The following is a 17,562-nucleotide window of genomic DNA, read 5'->3' on the forward strand; positions in this document are numbered from 1 at the left end:
GACAAGCGTAACGGGAAGCCAGAAACTCAAATGGACGCTCATGGAGGGAGGGAGGGGGTACTGAGGACTCCAGCTATCCCACAGTCCCTAGCAGTCTCCAAAAAGTATTTGCATTCTTGGCTGAGCTCCCAGTGCCTGTAGGTTCAAACACATTGTCCAGCGTGGTTCAGGGTATAGCTCGTCAATTTACTCCCTCCTCCCACCACGTGGAAGAAAAGGGAAAGAAATCGTTTCTTGACTTTTTTCAGTCTCACCCTTTGTCTACTGAATGCTGGTGGTAGATGCGATGCTGCAGCAGTGAAGAGCAGTATCCACTCTTCTCCCCTCCCCGGTGGCAGACGGTACAATATGACTGCTATCCGTCGTCACCATCAACCTGTGCTTGATAACTGCTGAATACCCCTGGCTGGCCTCAGGGGCGCCTGGGTAAAAATAGGAATGATTCCTGGTCATTCCCAGTAGATGAGACAGAATGGCTGGTAACCGTCATCCTCATCGCAATTGGGGGCTGAGCTCCATCAGCCCCCTCCCTTTCCTGTGTAAAGAAAAGATTCTGTACTGCCTGGACTATCATAGCAGCAGCATGCTGGGCTCTTCTCCTCCGTACCGCTTTATGTCCTGCCTGGACTGTCATAGCACCGGGAGGCTGCCTCCCCCTCATTTTATCTCACTAACAAGTCACTGTTATTCCTGCATTCTTTATTACTTCGTGACACAAATGGGGGGGACGGGACGCTGCCATGGTAGCCCAGGAAGGTTGGGGGAGGAAGGAAGCAATGGGTGGGGTTGTTGCAGGGGCACCCCCCATGAATGGCATGTAGCTCCTCATTTCTGCGGGATCTGACATGAAGCAGCTGTGCTCTCTGATACACTGGTTCTCTAGTACACTTGCCCCATATTCTAGGCAGGACTGACTCTATTTTTAGAAACCATAAAGGAGAGATTGACTCGGGAGTCATCCCCAGTTTTGCTTTTGCGCCCCCGGCCGATCTCAGCCAGGGGCACCTATGATAGCAGCAGACAGCACAGAAGGACAGATAACCGTCATCTCATTGCCAAATTACACTGGCAGCAGACGGTACAGAACAACTGGTAACCATCTCTGCTATCATGCAAAAGCAAATGAATGCTGCTGTGTAGCGCTGGAGTATCGCTTCTGTCCGCGGCATCCAGTACACATACAGTGACAGTAAAAAAAATTTAAAAAAAGCTGAACGGGCTCCATGGTTGCTATGCTATGGTGTCTGCCAGGGCAATCTAGGGAAAAAAGGCGCGAAATGATTGTCTGCCGTTGCTTTCCCAGAGGAAGGAATGACTGACGACTTTACCCAGAACCACCCGCGACAATGATTTTTGCCCCATCAGCCACTGGGCTCTCAACCCAGAATTCTAAGGGGTGGGGGAGACTGCGGGAACTATAGGATAGCTACGGAATAGCTACCCACAGTGCAACGCTCCGGAAATCGATGCTAGCCTCGGACCATGGATGCACACCGCCGAATTAATGTGCTTAGTGTGGCCACGTGCACGCGACTTTATACAATCTGTTTTATAAAACCGGTTTATGTAAAATCGGAATTATCCCGTAGTGTAGACGTACCGTTAGTAATGATCTGATTGCACCTGTAAGTTACTTAGCCAGGGATCTTAAGGGCACAGACTTCAGGTTCCTGGCTCTACTCCTCCAGTTACCTATATCACTTGGTGGCAACACTGGGGTTCAGCACACTGCCTCCCCTTTCTCAACCTTAGGTCTGGCAATGCACTGGGCCTCTGGGCTTGGAGAGCTGCAGAGGTGCCCATATTGGCAATCCCTGGAATTGCAGGGTGGGGGATGGGGGGGGAGGGTGGACACAGCTTCTTGTACAATAACAGGCTCTTAATAGTAACTCCAGTCACTCCCTGCTCCATTCAGCCTCTGGGAAGTAGCAGCATTAAGGCTATAGGCTGTGGAGGGTAATACCCATAATGGCTAGGGCTCTGGACAGGGATTCTGGGAGAAGGGGGGTTGAGGAAAGGGCTCTGGACCTACCCCCATGGAAGCCACACACCCTTAACTTGCAGGCTTGGTGCTTTGAACTCTCCTGAGGGATTGGAGCCTTTAATGGCATTGCAACCACATGCACTAGGTTGCATTGCCATTCACTCAAGTTTGGCCTGGCTGCCCTTCCGCATTCCACCTGGTAGCAGTGATCCAAAGGCATGTCATGCTCAGTAGTTACATAGAAACATTTCAGTTATTTGGGAGAGTTGTTAATAAAATAGAAACATTTTGTATCAGAAAGCAGGGGAAAACTACCTTTGGGGGGAAGTGGAGTGGCAGAATTTTATTCGGTTAATGATGGATCTGATGATTTTTCATAGCAAACTTGGAGTTAATTTCTTTGGAACAGGCGCTTAAAATGGTGTTGCTTTGTCATAAGGGTCAGATCAGTATTGCCTAAAATATAGTGTTAAAAATAATGGCCCTGAAGCGTTTTACTTTGTCAGTAAGTACATCTGCGCTTAAATTCTGGATCATTATCTAGCATGTATCATACATTTCTACTAGAAACAGCTGTTTATTATTTACATCCTTTTTTTATGAGAAAAATGTTTTTTTGTCACAAACAGCTTGGAGGGTACTCTAGCTGAAGCAACTAAGTTATTTGCCTTGCTCTTCCTCAGACTCCCTCTGGTTTTCTGTTTGAGAGACAAGGTGGAGAAGGATGAGACTACCTTTTTTAGGCATCCTGCTGTTTTGAGAGACCCGTTCAAAGTATGCACAAATTTACTGAATACAGTTGTGCTCCATCTTTATTAGAAGACCATCTCCATTAAGGAACCCATTTTTGTCAGACCCCTTTGGTAACTGCTTAATACAGGTTTCACAGTATGAATAATCTCTAGTTTTCTTTCATTGTAGGTAAAGAAGCCACTAGTTGACCCCCTTCACAGTGCTAGTGGAAGTAGTTCCATACCTAGATCAGTTGCCATGAGTAGAGTAGATTCCCACTCTGGAATATCAGAGGCAGCAGGCCGTCCCAGTCTGAAAGCATGCATTGGGCAGCTAGCACAGTTGGATGTGGAAGAACAGAGTGAACTCTTAAGCTGGGGGGCGGCGGGGGACCTAGCGAAGGGGGCATTTAAAAGTAGTTGTATTTTGTACAAAATGTCCAAATCAGTAGTAATGTGAAAGCATAACTCTACTGATGCCGCTTCTCCCCCAGTATATTACAGATGCAGAGCTTAATTCAGCTAATGACAAGCTGCAGGATTGAAAAGTCGGAATGGTAAATGCTTGTCTGCTGGCAAAAAAAAAAAGTAGACCACTTAAAGTTAGTTCTGAGTGATCAGGTGTTTCACATATCTAACAATATTTACAAGAATAAAGCACCATATAAGTTGTTAAGAGAACCTCTACCCTAACTAGCAAAAGCATATCAACACATCTTGGTGCTTTTCCACATTGCCCTTGTCTTCCACTTCTGCTATGTAATCATATTCCATATGGACTCTTGGATTGAATTAATTTGATTTTTAGTAAGATATTTTATATATGAAATCTTGTAAGCAAATTAAATCTTGTATGGAGATTGGATGGTATAGTCAAAAGGCAAGAGGTAAACATTCATAATTTATGATGCGGTCTATGCCAGATTCTTTTTAACTATGTACCTTGTTCAACCAGGCAAATCAGTTTACAACTTGATTGGGCAACGAGATATGCATTAACATGAAAAAAAATCCAAAGTAAATAAGATAGGCAGTGCACAATTTTCTTAAACGTAGTTGTTGTATCTTTGAGCACAATAATTAAAAAGAAATGGTGTTTCCAAAGTATCAGCAATTACTTTTTGCTGTTTTGTAAATACAAGCAAATGGTAAAACATAAATAGAAAATGAAGTGTAAAAAGAATCTGTCATAGTCAAAATTTATATTGAAAATAATCACTGAAATATAAAAACGCTCAAAAAAACCTAACTATATAAATTATTATTGTGGTGTTCTTGAGCATCTTATCTACTTGAGTTGCAATACTTCCATTTTCCGTGATCAACTTATTATATAAAGAAATGTATTGAGTAATAAGAAAATTACCAGCTTGTGTAGAGATTATGACAGCATTTGTTTTATATAAATATTAAGGAAGATTTTCCTCTTGTAAAACTTATCTTATTAACTACTGCAGTTGCTGTCAGAAGTCATTAGTTCACATTGATAAAGTGTATAGTATTTCTTGGCAACATTGTGTGTGGTCCTTTTTTTGGGAGGCACAAGATAGTCAATTTATAGTAATTATTTTTGCATTTTAAATATGTCTTTTTAATCTGAAAATGAACCAGGTTTGTTTGTAATGAGTAATGTTATGGTTCTAATGTTGTATCTTATGCAGATAGCTTTGCTGCTAAATCTTGCTTTTGAACCATTATCTTTGCCGGATACCTTACTTTAAATACTGTTTGAAAAAGTCATATCTCTTATCCTACACTCCAACTTTATGTATAAGTGTATACATAAATTTAGATTTACTCTGCATTCCTGTCACTCTAGAGATCAGAGAATATATATTGCATAGTCAACGGATGCCGATTCATGTCTCTTTATAAGACAAAGCATTCTTTTAAGAGAAAAGGAATTTAAATTTTGCCAGCTTTATACTGTAATCAGTCCTATCGCTTGATATCAGGAATCCTAAACAGTCCACTATAATATCATTATGACAAAACATAAAGCATCCCCCAGGGTAGGTAATAGAAACTTACAGGTTGCCTACAGATATTCATTGGACTAGTAATGTTAGTTATTTTGAAAATGAAATTATTTCTGGTTATTTCACATTGAGTTACCAATTACTTTAAAGTGCAGATTTACTCTGAAAAGTGACTGAAAAAAGCAACTTCTTACTCAATAGACCAAGTCCTTGTTTGCATTCATAGTCATCGTTAGCCAGTAACATAAAGAGAGAAGTTTTTATTACATTTTACTTTACATTTCTCTCTTCCAGAGCCTATATAGCTGAGAGAAGGAGCTGGATTTTATTTTGGTTTGTACATCATTAACAGAATTGGTAACTTAAATTCTGAATGCAAAATCTTTATTCTGGTGATATATAAGTCAGAAGGAACCCAGCTTCACTTGCAGATTCCAGGTTGAGTTTGCAGAGTTAGCAGATTTAAAAAAAATAAAGGAAGAGAAGGAATTTTTAATTAGACTGCTTAAAACTCCTGTACAAACAGATTAGAGCTCAAAGGTTAATTGACAAACAATAAACCTAGAGCCCCATCCATCCTTTATAACAGTAACTTTTCAGAGTAGAAGTGCACTTCAGTTACTAGCTTATTAAATATAAACAAAATTGTTGATATACATATTTTTATATAAGTATTAAAAGAGAGCGTTCCAAATACAGAAAGTAAGGAAATTCAGAGTCAGTATAAGTTGAGTTACTCTAAGTATATGGTGACATACAGTACTAATACAGTAGGTTTTTCCACAAAAGTGATCAATGAATTCTTACTGGTTTATTCCACTTAAACCATTTTTCTTCTGAGTTCAGTAGTTAATCTAATAAAAGCAGTAAACTGACTAATTTCTCTCATTTATTCTTCTCAGCCACATTTCTTTTAATATTTGTTTTTGCAGCCACAATGATGAGATGCATTTATTGACTGTAGTCTCAAAAAATCTAAACAGATATCAGTTTTTCAGCAAGTCAGGACATTTTCCTAACACCATAGTAATGAGAAATATATTCCCAACATTTGAAATGTTCCTTAAAGAGACATGTAAGTGTAGGCACACAAAAGGTTAACTGTCTTTTAAAAAAAGAAATCCCACACTTTTACATATTTTGGAGAAATAGAATTACATAATAGAAACCCATAGAAGGCTTCTACTAAAATATTGCGCTTTATTGTAAAAAATACTAAAAGAATTTTTTCCATCTTTAATATCACCTATAAAACAAAGCTGTTTAACTTTTTTATAAATAATGGAAATGGGATAAATAACTTTTATAGGAATATTCATTCTTTTAGATCTCCACAGTCACTTATTACAGACCTTTTTTCTTTGCAGGCATGAAACAGAACTTTGCCCAAGAAATTTGTTTTTAATAGATAATTCTAATGTCTGTCTCTGATAGGACACACAATCCGATAAACTTACGTTTTCCTTGATCAATAAGGGCTTGGTGCGATACATATTGAAGTCAATTGAAGTTTTTCTGTTAACTTCAGTGGGAATTGGATCAGGTTTCTATTTCTTCTGGCTGTGAGGGGTTGAAAAAGAATAATATTGGGGGAGGATCCTCTTCATACATGGAAAAAACATTTAAAAGTAAGTGAATTTGGGGGAATAAAAAAAACAGAATCTTTAAAAACCAAACAAGGATTGAATAAATGATAAACATAGGCCTCTGATACTGTAACTAGAGCCATGGGTTCCACACAGATGCAAAGATGTTTCTGTGTGGCTCTGTTCGCCAGATTGGGGCCTGAGAGACTACACAAAATTACTAATTTGAGGCCTGTTGGCTGCATCCAGTTTCTTATGTAATTTGCTCATGAAAAACACATTAGTAGTTTTTATCTGATCACAGTAGAAACTAGTTTTGATTGTGTCTGGGTCCAACACTTTTCTCTTGATGCCATGCTGACTGTACAGTTCACTTCTCTCACAGAATTCAATAGGCTGTCTCAAAACTAGGAGCATCTTAGCTCTCTCTCCAGGAGACAGCATTTAATAGCGAGTATTTCCCATAGAACTCTTGATACAGATGATATTTTTTTACAGTGTGCAGTTTACTATCTGCTGCTATTCATCCTGTCTTTAGGTACATCAGTTGACAGAAACCATGGCTAATCTGAAGATTTCTTCTTTTGAATTGGCAGCTTCTGGTGAAGGTAGAGTTGAGACACCAAACACGTTAGTCTGTGGATGTTTACCTTTAACCTTGATAGATTAAAAAAAATTCTTAGTAGCTGGGTAGTTGCTGTTTAAATGTTTGTTTTTTTAACCTGGAGGAAATAGGATTAAATTTATTGCACCTATTTGCCATAAATCAGATCTGGTCTTTAAATTATTTTCTAATTGAACTGAAATGTACAAATCCTGACATCTGCAGAAAACTTTGACAAGCCTTCTGTCTAAATTATAGTTGCCAAATGAAATATTAAGCATCCTATTACATCAATTTATGGTGTCTTGACTAACCAAGAATCACCTTTGATGTTCTTACGATAACAGTCACATTTCTGCTGCTTGCTCTGTAAAGGTGCCTGCCAAAAGGACTGGGGTGGGGGGTTTGTTCCTCCCCCCCCCATTTTTTTTTGAACTTATGATATATGAAGATGGCCTGACTTTTTTTTTTTTCTATTTTTTTTAATTTTTTTTCTTCCCTCTCTTTACATTGGAAACTTGGGTTCTGGGTTGCTGGAAGACTGGAATAACTGAAGAATTAGTGGAATGGTGGCATTAAACAAGTGGAAGCTTAGCTATATGATTCTCCATGCCCTGTCACCAGGCTGGGAATAAGCATCTTATAAATCCTCCAGTAGAAAAATCAGAAGTCTGCCGTTTACATTTCTCTGAATCTTAAGGAATTGACATTTCTCAGCTTTTTCAAAAAAAGTACTGGTTCCTTCCTCTAAGCAGTGGCTATGTTGAATGAAGTCTGATTATTAATCTAGTACATGTGTTGATGCACATTTACAGAGATGTTATGTTCTGCATTAATACTACAACTGATATATTATGAAAAGTCGTCTTATGCACCGTTACTCTTTTGTACGTCACTGCTTTTGCATTTTTTCAGATGCCGTATTTCTGTTAAGATGCCCTTGTGCTTTTAAGAATGAATTGAAGAGTGTCTACAGGTTTAACATTACAGAGCACCAGGGCATGATGGAAGGAACAAAATTTGTTCCTTTTAAGAATGGAAAGATGGAAGCTACCACCCGTAAAATAAATAAATAAACCCCAGATCTTTACAGAAATGTTGGAGTAACCAACAAAACCATAAATATCTCATGCATCCTTGATTCCTAAATTTATTTGTTGCTGTACCCAAAGCATGCTAGGAGCTTTATGAACAAGTATAAAAGTCATGTGCCTTCCCCAAAGAACTTAATCTGAGTGTCTGATCCTGCAAAGGGATTTACAAGCATGGATACTTATGCCCACACAGTTCCATTGTCTTCAATACTTTGCTTCAGCGGTAGTCTACACATGCATAAGGATCCATGCTTGTAGCTCACTTTGCAGAATCAGGACTAAGTCCGTGGTTATGAGGGCTCAGCATCATGCAGGATCAGATCTCAAATAAGAACTTTCCAACAGGGGTATTCAGTATATATCATGAATAACATTGCCTTTGTTTTGTACATTTGAAACAACCAGTCAATAAATTCCTGACCCTACTGCCATGAACTTCGGTAAGAGCAGAATTGGGCCAATAAATTGTAAATTAAAAATGTAACACTGAATTTTTTTATTGGTTTAAAGATGATCTGCAAATATCTACACTTACTTAAACAGGCTTTCTATTAAGTACTGAATGCCCCCACTTAAACAGCTGAATTGGGATGTTTCAGTACATTTCTAAAGTTGACTTTGCTTTTTTCTTTTACATGGCGTAATGTGTTGAAAGCCATCTATACTTATTGATTTGGGGCAGTGAGTTCGCATGTAATACTACATTTTTGTCAGGAGGAGGGGGAGATTTGTTTATGTATATTCACTTGCTTTCCTTTTTTAAATTGAGTAGTCTGTCACTGCTGAGATCAGAATGTTGTATAAGTTTTACATTTATATGGGCATTGATACTTAAAAAAAATTGTTCCGGATGTATGTGTCATGCTTTTTCTGAACGTTTGATCTGCGTACAAGAATTTAAAATGTGTATTGCAGTTTTCATCCAAGATTATCTAATCTTACTGGCCAGCTTTTGAGCCAGGCAACTATCTATTTTCTAATATACAACATCTGAAGGGATGTTTAAAACAATATCTTCACATATTTGCATAAATACTAAAGTGAACAATTTGTGAATACACATCTCTTTATCTTTGATAAAAGTTATGTTCTAATTGACCAAAAAAGCTTCTAGCATAATTCTCAGGCACTTGTGACCTGTGTAACCTCTTCACCAACCAGGTTGCCACACTGCTAATTACAATTTTAAATAAATGACAATGGCTCTCATCCCTAATGACCCTCTCATCCAGTCCCTCCCTGGCTACTGGAGCCAGCCATGGCCACTTGAAGCCCAAACATCGCCAGGGAGGGCTGCATGGAAAAGATACAATCTGAGCTATATCATCTTTTGTGCCTTGTTTGTGGGGCTGAAGCAGGAATGATTTGCATCCATTCCTTCCTCTCACCACAGACAGGCATACACCTTCTCTACCCAGGGAGGCAGAGATGGTGTTGCTGAGGCAATCAAGTTAATTCCTCTTTAGGCTGGTCTACACCATACAGGTTGACATAAGGCAGCTTTATGTCAACCTAGTTGTGTCAGTGCCTACACTACAGCCTTCCTCCAACCGATGTAAGTGCCCTACTACACTGACATAGTAACTCCACCTCTACAAGTGGTGTAAGGCTTATGTTGGTGTAGTTAGAGCGACACAATGTCTGTGTAGACACTGTGCTCCTTACATTAGCTGTCTTGTTAATTTCACAGCGGGAGTCGTGAAATTAGCAAGAAAGCCAGGCAGCTAGAGCCCAGCTGTCCTCTGCTCCCCTGGAGAAATGGGTGGCTTTAGACCCTGCTCCATTCCAGGAGACGGACAGCCTTGTCAATTTCACAGCTTGGTGAGCCCTGGTTGGTGCAGAGGTGAGAAGGCCCTGAGGAGCAGGGGGGTGAGGATGCTCACCACTGACTCAGGGAGGGTAGTGTGGACATGCATTGCGGTGGCTGTAAGTCGACCTAATAAAGGTCAACTTAGGTTTGTAATGTAGACATACCCTTTGATGCAGAAGGGGTAAGATTTGTGCTCTGAGACACACATCCCCACCCTTCCTATGCAGATCTAAGTGATGCAGTGTGGTGGTCCTTTGGTTGGAACGTCTAAAGTTCTTCTAGAATTGCGGTTTAACGAGAATTTAATGTGCGTTGAGCGGAAAAGCTCTTTGAAAATGTTTTCAAGTTCCAAAACAGCTAAATGTGCATGTAGACTTAAATGTTCTTTGCTGCCTAGTGAGTTAAGGCCAAGACTAGGTGACAGGAATTCTTGTGTTCTAATGACATTTCTGCCATTGACCAGCCTTGTGGCCTTGAGCAAGTTACTTTTACCTCTCTATTCCTGTTTTCACATTTATAAAATGAAAATACTTAACTTCTTTCACAGGGTTTATATTAAGATTAATTCATGTTCATATATAATCTTTTTAAAAAATACTTGAAAGGCACTTTTCCATTGTTTACCTGCTCTGTTTCAAGAGTATTGGATTTATTGCAAAACATCTGAGTTCAGGATTCCAAATAAGTAAATAATTTGGGATCTTAAATGTTTTTCATTTACTTGACACAGGTTTTCTGTTCACTTAAGTCTCAGGGTTGGTAGATTCAGACTTATGACTACAGTTTTTCTTAAATAGTCTGGAAAAGTTTATGTAATTCTTTGTTTTGATTTAATATTTTGTGTTGTGAAATTTTTGATGGTCTTGTGAAGGAAAATCAAATGCATGCTATAAACCAAACACTGATGGACAAACATGCAATAAAGCCATGTGTGTATGTGTAATAGAGAAAAGTCTTTCAGTAAGGAAAGATTTTCAGTATGAATCTTCTGTGGCATTATAATGGGAACTTGGAAAATTAAACTACTTCTGCAGTGCCTTGTAATGAAAGGCTTTGTTAAAGATGCAAGTTTGAAAGAAGAAAGAAAGAAAGGTCGATCAGCGAACGTAGCAGGGAGTTCCAGGCATAGGGAGCAGTGTAAAAAAAGAGAAGACAGACATAGAGGAAGAGATGAAGAACAATTGAGGAAGCTTGGAAGGAGCATAGGAATTGAGTGAGGGGGAAAGAGAAATTAGGAGAGATGAAAGCAGAAGAGACGTATTTGAGATGGATTTACACAGGTCTTTGAGAGTGAGAACAAGAATCCTGAAGCTTGTTGTGAAGAAAGAGGCTGTCAGTGAAGGGGTTAGAAGAAGAGAGTGATAGATAGCCATAACATCTTGGATACACTTGAAATGGGTGAAAGGTGTCATCTGGAACCTCTCTCTTGCATGCACACACAAGTTTATTGATTTAAAAATCTCTTGACACTAGTTATAACATCTAGTGAAGGATTTAAATCTGTTATTTAAAGATTAAAAGAATTCAATCCCTAAAGACAATGTTTAATTCCTCAAGTTTGGTTTCTATAAACCCTCTCCAGGATTTGGACAAAGAAGAGCAGAAATCACCCAGAAGTCTGAATTGCCTTTTCACCACTAATGAGCAAATAAATTCTACTGAAGAGGAGGAGTCTCCAAATGCAAGAAAGAAGGCTAAAGTGGACATTGATATAAGAAACAGACTAACAGCCAAAGAATCGGTTATTTCAGATGGTATAAATTCACACCTCAACAGAAAAACACAAGATACTGCTGCATTTATGGATGACAGTAAAATAATAGAGACAGAGAGTGAGCCAGAAGAAGGTGAAATTACTGACTCTGAATGTGAGGAGTATAGCACTGAAGATGAAGTAACAAGTGAAGAGAGTGTAAACTCAGAAGACTCTGAAAATGAAGGTGAATTATTATGGCTTTTATATACAGTATTTTCTGTAGGTTTTTCAGAAGTCCGGTAAATACGTGAGAGCAAACTATAAGAAAATGATAGTGACTCATAAAAATAAAACTGAAAAGGGATGACTTGAGGTAGTTTAGCTTTAAAAACTGCAGTCTTCAGTGAAATATAAAAGCTTATGCCAATATTTATTGTGTTCTTTCCACTCTTTCCTTCCACTATGGTTAGGACTAAAAACTAATATGGATTTTGTTCTTGTAAAAGCTGTCATATGAGCATTTTTTTAGTTTGTGATGTTAACATGATACTCTCTCTGCTTACGTAGACTGAATATCGTTTGTGTAGAGAAAATTGTAACAGGAGCTTTTAGACAGGGAAGCGATGCCATAATACATATACACTAGAGAGTGTAACCTAAATATACTAAAATTAAGATCACAGTCCTATGCTTATAGTAATTTCTGGGATCAATTCTCCAAGTAGTGCATAGAATTTGTTATTGATAAAGGTTCTCTAGACAAATACCATATAATCTACTGAGAGTGAAGCTCATCTATGCTTCAGAGGATGAGCACAATCCCTCCAGACCACTTTAAGTCCTACTTTGGACATGTTTGAGTGGCTGTGGATGGAGTAGGTGTACAGGGAGGCCTCTGTGCCCTTTGAAAGGGTGTGTCTATACTACTAGCTAGATGAGTGATTCCCAGCTTGCATACATATACGTGCATTAGCTCTCATCAGAGCTAGTGAGCTAAAAATAGTAGTGTTATTGCAGAGGCACGGGCGGCAGCAGCAGCAGCATGGGCTAGCCACTCCAAGTATGTACCCAAAGGGTTCAGGTGGGTTTGTGCTCAGGGCTGCTATCCCTGACTGCCACTGCTCATGCTACCATGGCTGCTCTACTGTTTTTAGTGTGCTAGTTCAGATGAGAGCTGGCATGAGTGTATATATATATGCGACCTGAGAATCACATCTCGAGCTCATAGTAGTTATTGCCAAAGTGTCTTCATTGTTGGCTCTGGATAGGATAGAGCAGGGTTTCTCAAACAGGGGTCACCACTTGTGTAGGGAAAGCCCCTGGCGGGCTGGGCCGGTGTGTTTACCTGCCCTGCCCACAGGTCCGGCTGATCGCGGCTCCTATTGGCCACGGATTGCTGCTCCCGGGAGATGCTGGAAGCCGAGGGGCTTACTGGCCGCCGCTTCCAGCAGCTCCCATTGGCCAGGAGCAGTGATCCACGGCCAATAGGAGCCGCGATCAGCGGACCTGTGGGCGGGGCAGGTAAATACACCGGCCTAGCCCGCCAGGGGCTTGCCCTACACAAGCAGTGACCCTTGTTTGAGAAACTCTGGGATAGAGGTTAGCAGAAGGACTGTACTGTGGAAGAGGTCACAAGATCTAGCTTTATGCAGATCCTCTGACCCATAAACATTACCGAAAAGTGCATGGAGGGGCTGCAGTTGTTTTTCCAGCCCACAGATTTGAGTAGTAGCTGCAAGGGCCCTGTACTGCAACCCTATGACCTGGCTACAGTTAAGAAATTTTATCTGTAACGTCCCTTTTCTTCACTCACATAGAGCCAGGTTACTCAGGCTTTATGCAGATAAAGTGAACTCCACCCTAACTGGTTTAGAACTCTAGTGTTGTTTTAATCATGAATCCCATGTAACTGGTATGATAATATATTACAGTTGCATTTAAGATCGTTGACTTCAGAGGTAAGTTTTGGGTTTTAGTAAACATCAGAATTACATTCATGGTAATCTCTGACCATCGGGTGCTTTTAGTATAAATAAAGGCATCCTTAGAACATACTAGTCTGAAAAGTGAGTGCAAAAATAGCATCTTGGTAATTCGGTGGTTCTTACCTTGTAACACCTTGATTAATTTTTCTCCTTCTACTCATTAGAAAAATGCTTTTCTAACTATCAACTCTGCAAACTCAGCCTAGGATCTGAAAGTCAAGCTGTGTTCTTTCTAGTTTGTGCATCAGTACCAGAGTAATAAAGAAACTGCAGGCTGATTTCTGTCCTTGCATCTGTGCAACCCAGTATTTTCAAATTGTGCCCTTAATTACACCTGCTCAACTTCATTAAAGACAGTGCTGTTGCACATGTATATCTGAAGACACATAGTTTACCCAAGCAATTGGAATTCAGTTAACAATTCTCTTTATGCACAAGAAGGAACAGAATATAGCTTATTCTCTTTTAACTGCGATGGCTCTGTAGTGCTAAAAAGTACTCTAAACTAAACTTTAGTTATTGAAGTAATCAGATATAACTCTGAATACCAATAAGGAGCACATTTGTTGAATAAGATTATATTTTAGATAGTTTCTTTTCAGAGTAGAACTACATTTTAAACAAAATGTTAATTTGTTTATTTCTAATCAACTATCCCTAATAACTCATAAATTAAACAGCATGTCAATAACTTCTACAAAGTTATTTTTTATGCTGGTTGAAGTAAATATGCACTTCAATATATACAAGTAATTCAAATAGCCCATTCCAACACACTGAGGAAAAAACATTTCTGACAGTTTTTGGACTGGAAATGGACAAATAGGCCTTTTGAAGAATAGCTTAATCAAAGTTGTTCTGTCAGAACTGCTTGTACATTTCATTTGCTAAAACTGATGCAGGATTGTGCCGGGCAACACCAATTAATTGCAGTTGAGGTGTGGCTAAATCCTTTCCAAGCATCTGAAAAGTTAGAGGACTGTGATATCATAGTTGTAGGCTTTGCTTTTTACTAATACTTATTTTTTATAAATATAGATGAAGAGAGAATTTGGCCTCCATGTATCAGAGTAATTGTAATTAGATCACCCGTACTGCAGACTGGATCACTTTATATCATCACAGCTGTGAAGGCAGCTACAATTGGAAGGTAAAATTGACTGGAATCTGTGCAGTCCTGGCTCATGTCTGACATTGAAAAATTGTGTGATGAGTCACTACGTTTGGGTTCATCTTTTTACACTAGCAATTCTGAAGTTTTGGTATAGTAGTAACTAGTAGATTGCAAATGAGTGCAGTGTGATTGGCTGCAGTGAGTTCAGTGAAAGCTATTATCACTTCCTAAAAGGTGATAATGACTTTGAGGCCACTAAGTGCCTCTTTCACAAGTAAAAAAATATAATTCTGAAATTCAGAGTGAAGCATATTAGATATTTATGCTGGAACCCTGGTCTCTCATATTCACATTCCAGTAGAGTTGACTCAGCTCTTCATCTCTGAAATACATAAATTAAGTTTGAATTTATTTTTCCATGGATGTCTTTTGGATGAGATCTTCAAAAAGTCCTGTCTGCTCCTTGTGGATATCAGAGTTCTCTTGGAGGTATTTCATGCAAGAGTAGTGATATTATGTAAGAGCAGTGTTGGTTGCTAAAATTTTTCCTCCCTTTCAGCTGTGTAGTATGCTGTGTGCTGTTGGCATTTTGATGGTGGGATATGTATATAGGATTTGATTCCACAGGCTCAGTAAATGGACATTGTAGTACACAACTTTGTGGAGATCATAATAGATGGAAATTCCTCCTAACTCTCAACCTGCATCCTGAGGTCCTTTACTATCTGTACAGTCCCGCATCAGTTACTACAGCAGGCTCCTAGATTGTGATGACTGTCCACTACACAGGAATTTTGGCCAAGGGATCCATGTAGTTTATAGTTCCACTAGTTATATCCCCTGTCTGATGCTAAAAATGCATACCTGTGCCCTAAACACTACTGTAGAGACCCACTGAAGAGCACAAAGTATGCAGGATTTCCCTGTGGTCTCTCCATAACCAAAGCCGTTTTCTTACAGGCCTTGTCTGCTTGTGTGGAATCAGCCTTTTTTCCCTGATAAGTTTACAGATTCAGCTTAATTATATGTTCATTGTCTGCTGCATGGGTTAGTATTTATAGATGTAACAAGGTACATAACATAATTCTCCCCATCATATATTGCGTCATGATAGTTTTCAGTCTGTACAGCTTCTTAATAGTTCAGAAAGGAAACTTGATATTGCGATTTGTACAAAGTGTGCTTCTTGTCACTGATTATATTAAAAACTTTTTCTTTAAGAAATTATAACAGAACCAAATTAGTGTGAAATATCTTAAATCTCTCTGGTACCGTGATGTAAGTTACATAATTATGTATGCCAGAAATCAAGTTAACTATTTACCTGTTTTTACAGAGAGAAAGATATGGAACACACCCTCCAGATTCCTGAAGTTGGAGTCAGTAAGGTAATTCTTAAATTGTTGTTTTTGTATTCCGATAGATCAAGAAATTTAAAAGTACGCTGTCAGAAATATAGGCCAAAATTTTAGTGTGTGTTTTTAAGAGTCTTGCAAGAGTCTTGCTATTAAAAGAAGTGTTGGGTTTTTTTTTTTTAAAACGAACTTGTCTTTAAGCAGAGGAATGTTTTTAATGATTTCCCTACAGTTTTGGAAACAGTGCAGCACTGTCCCAATGGAAAGGAAACAAAGTAAAACTGACTAAAACCAGCAATTTAATTTCAGTGTCCAAGTGCAGTGACATGAAAAACTTAAAAATTCACAATATAAATGTTGATTTTAAAAAAAAAATTCTTTGCATTTAAATAGCTTGTGATAGTAACACAGGAAGGAATTTATTAAATACAATTTTAATCTTGAGCTTTCCAGTTATTCAAAATGTTTAAAACCTATTACAGCGGTGGGTACGGAATATTCTGGAAAACTAATTAAGACTTTTTGCTGGTCATATCAATACTCAAATCCCAGAGATGAGTTGAGAACTAGATTTTTCATGTGTTTGTCTGATTTATCTTCTAGGTAATTGTTATGTAAAATGAGCTCTCAAGGGGAGAGGAAATTTAGTAGCATTCTCTTCTTTGATACAGGGCAATGGAAAAATATTTTTTCTAATTAAGAGATTACCACAGGCTCATACGACTATATTTTGTTATATACTTATTTTTATTTCACTAACTACTTCAATAAAAAAGTACAGACCTTAAATTTAGTAGTCTTCATCAAGAAAAGCAATATGAAGTGAGCACATTTAGGCTATATAAACACCCTTAACACCTTTAAACTATTGTAAATAGGCTTCAGACAGAACCAGATAACTAGGGTCCTACCAAATTCACAGCCATGAAAAATGTGTCACAGACCATGAAATCTGGTCTTTTGTCTGTGTTTACCCTATACTATACAGATTTCATGGGGCAGTCCAGCATTTCTCAAATTGGGGTCCTGACTGAAAAGAAAGTTGCAAGGGGATCAAAGGTTATTTTAGAGAGGTCACGATATTGCCACCCTCACTTCTCCGCTGTCTTCAGAGCTGGGCAGCCAGAAAGCATTGGCTGTTGGCCAGGCACCCACCTCTGAAGGCAGCGCCCTGCTTCCTGCCCCCTCCTCTTCTCCCCCCCTGCCACCCCCAGCAGCAGTGCAGAAGTGAGGGTGGCAATACCATGCCACCCTTACTTCTGCGCTGCTGCCTTCGGAGCTGGGTGGATGGAGAGTGGCGACTGCTGACTGAGGGCCCAGCTCTGCAGGCACCAGCACAGAAGTAAGGGTGGCAATACCATACCATGCCATCCTTATTTCTGTGCTGCTCCGTGCAGAGCTGGGCCCTCAGTCAACTGCTGCCGCTCTCCAGCTGCCCAACTCTGAAAGCAGTGCCACTACCAGCAGCAGTGCAGAAGTAAGAGTAGCAGTACTGCAACCCCCTACAATAACCTTGCAATCCCCCCACAACTCCGTTTTGGGTCAGGACCCCTACAATTACATCACCATGAAATTTCAGATTCAAATAGCTGAAATAATTACATTTAAGATTTTTTAAATCCTG

At 39.2% G+C, this 17,562-nt stretch overlaps 1 protein-coding gene across 5 annotated transcripts in view; it reads left to right on the top strand.

Annotated features, from left to right (window-relative positions):
- AGGF1 (angiogenic factor with G-patch and FHA domains 1) overlaps positions 1–17,562 on the top strand; it is a 43,021-nt gene that overhangs the window by 15,102 nt on the left and 10,357 nt on the right. For 4 of the 5 annotated variants that reach the window (XM_030565654.1, XM_030565650.1, XM_030565651.1 and 1 more), the window contains exons 6-8: positions 11,371–11,728; positions 14,508–14,619; positions 15,920–15,971. In XM_030565654.1, coding sequence (XP_030421514.1) covers positions 11,371–11,728; positions 14,508–14,619; positions 15,920–15,971 — 522 coding nt within the window. Of the gene's footprint in view, positions 1–6,818; positions 6,889–11,370; positions 11,729–14,507; positions 14,620–15,919; positions 15,972–17,562 lie in introns of all 5 variants that reach the window. The other variant, XM_030565653.1, reaches the window with a different exon arrangement.

Source organism: Gopherus evgoodei, chromosome 6 (assembly GCF_007399415.2).
Source record: "Gopherus evgoodei ecotype Sinaloan lineage chromosome 6, rGopEvg1_v1.p, whole genome shotgun sequence".
In the NCBI taxonomy this organism is placed as follows: domain Eukaryota; kingdom Metazoa; phylum Chordata; order Testudines; family Testudinidae; genus Gopherus; species Gopherus evgoodei.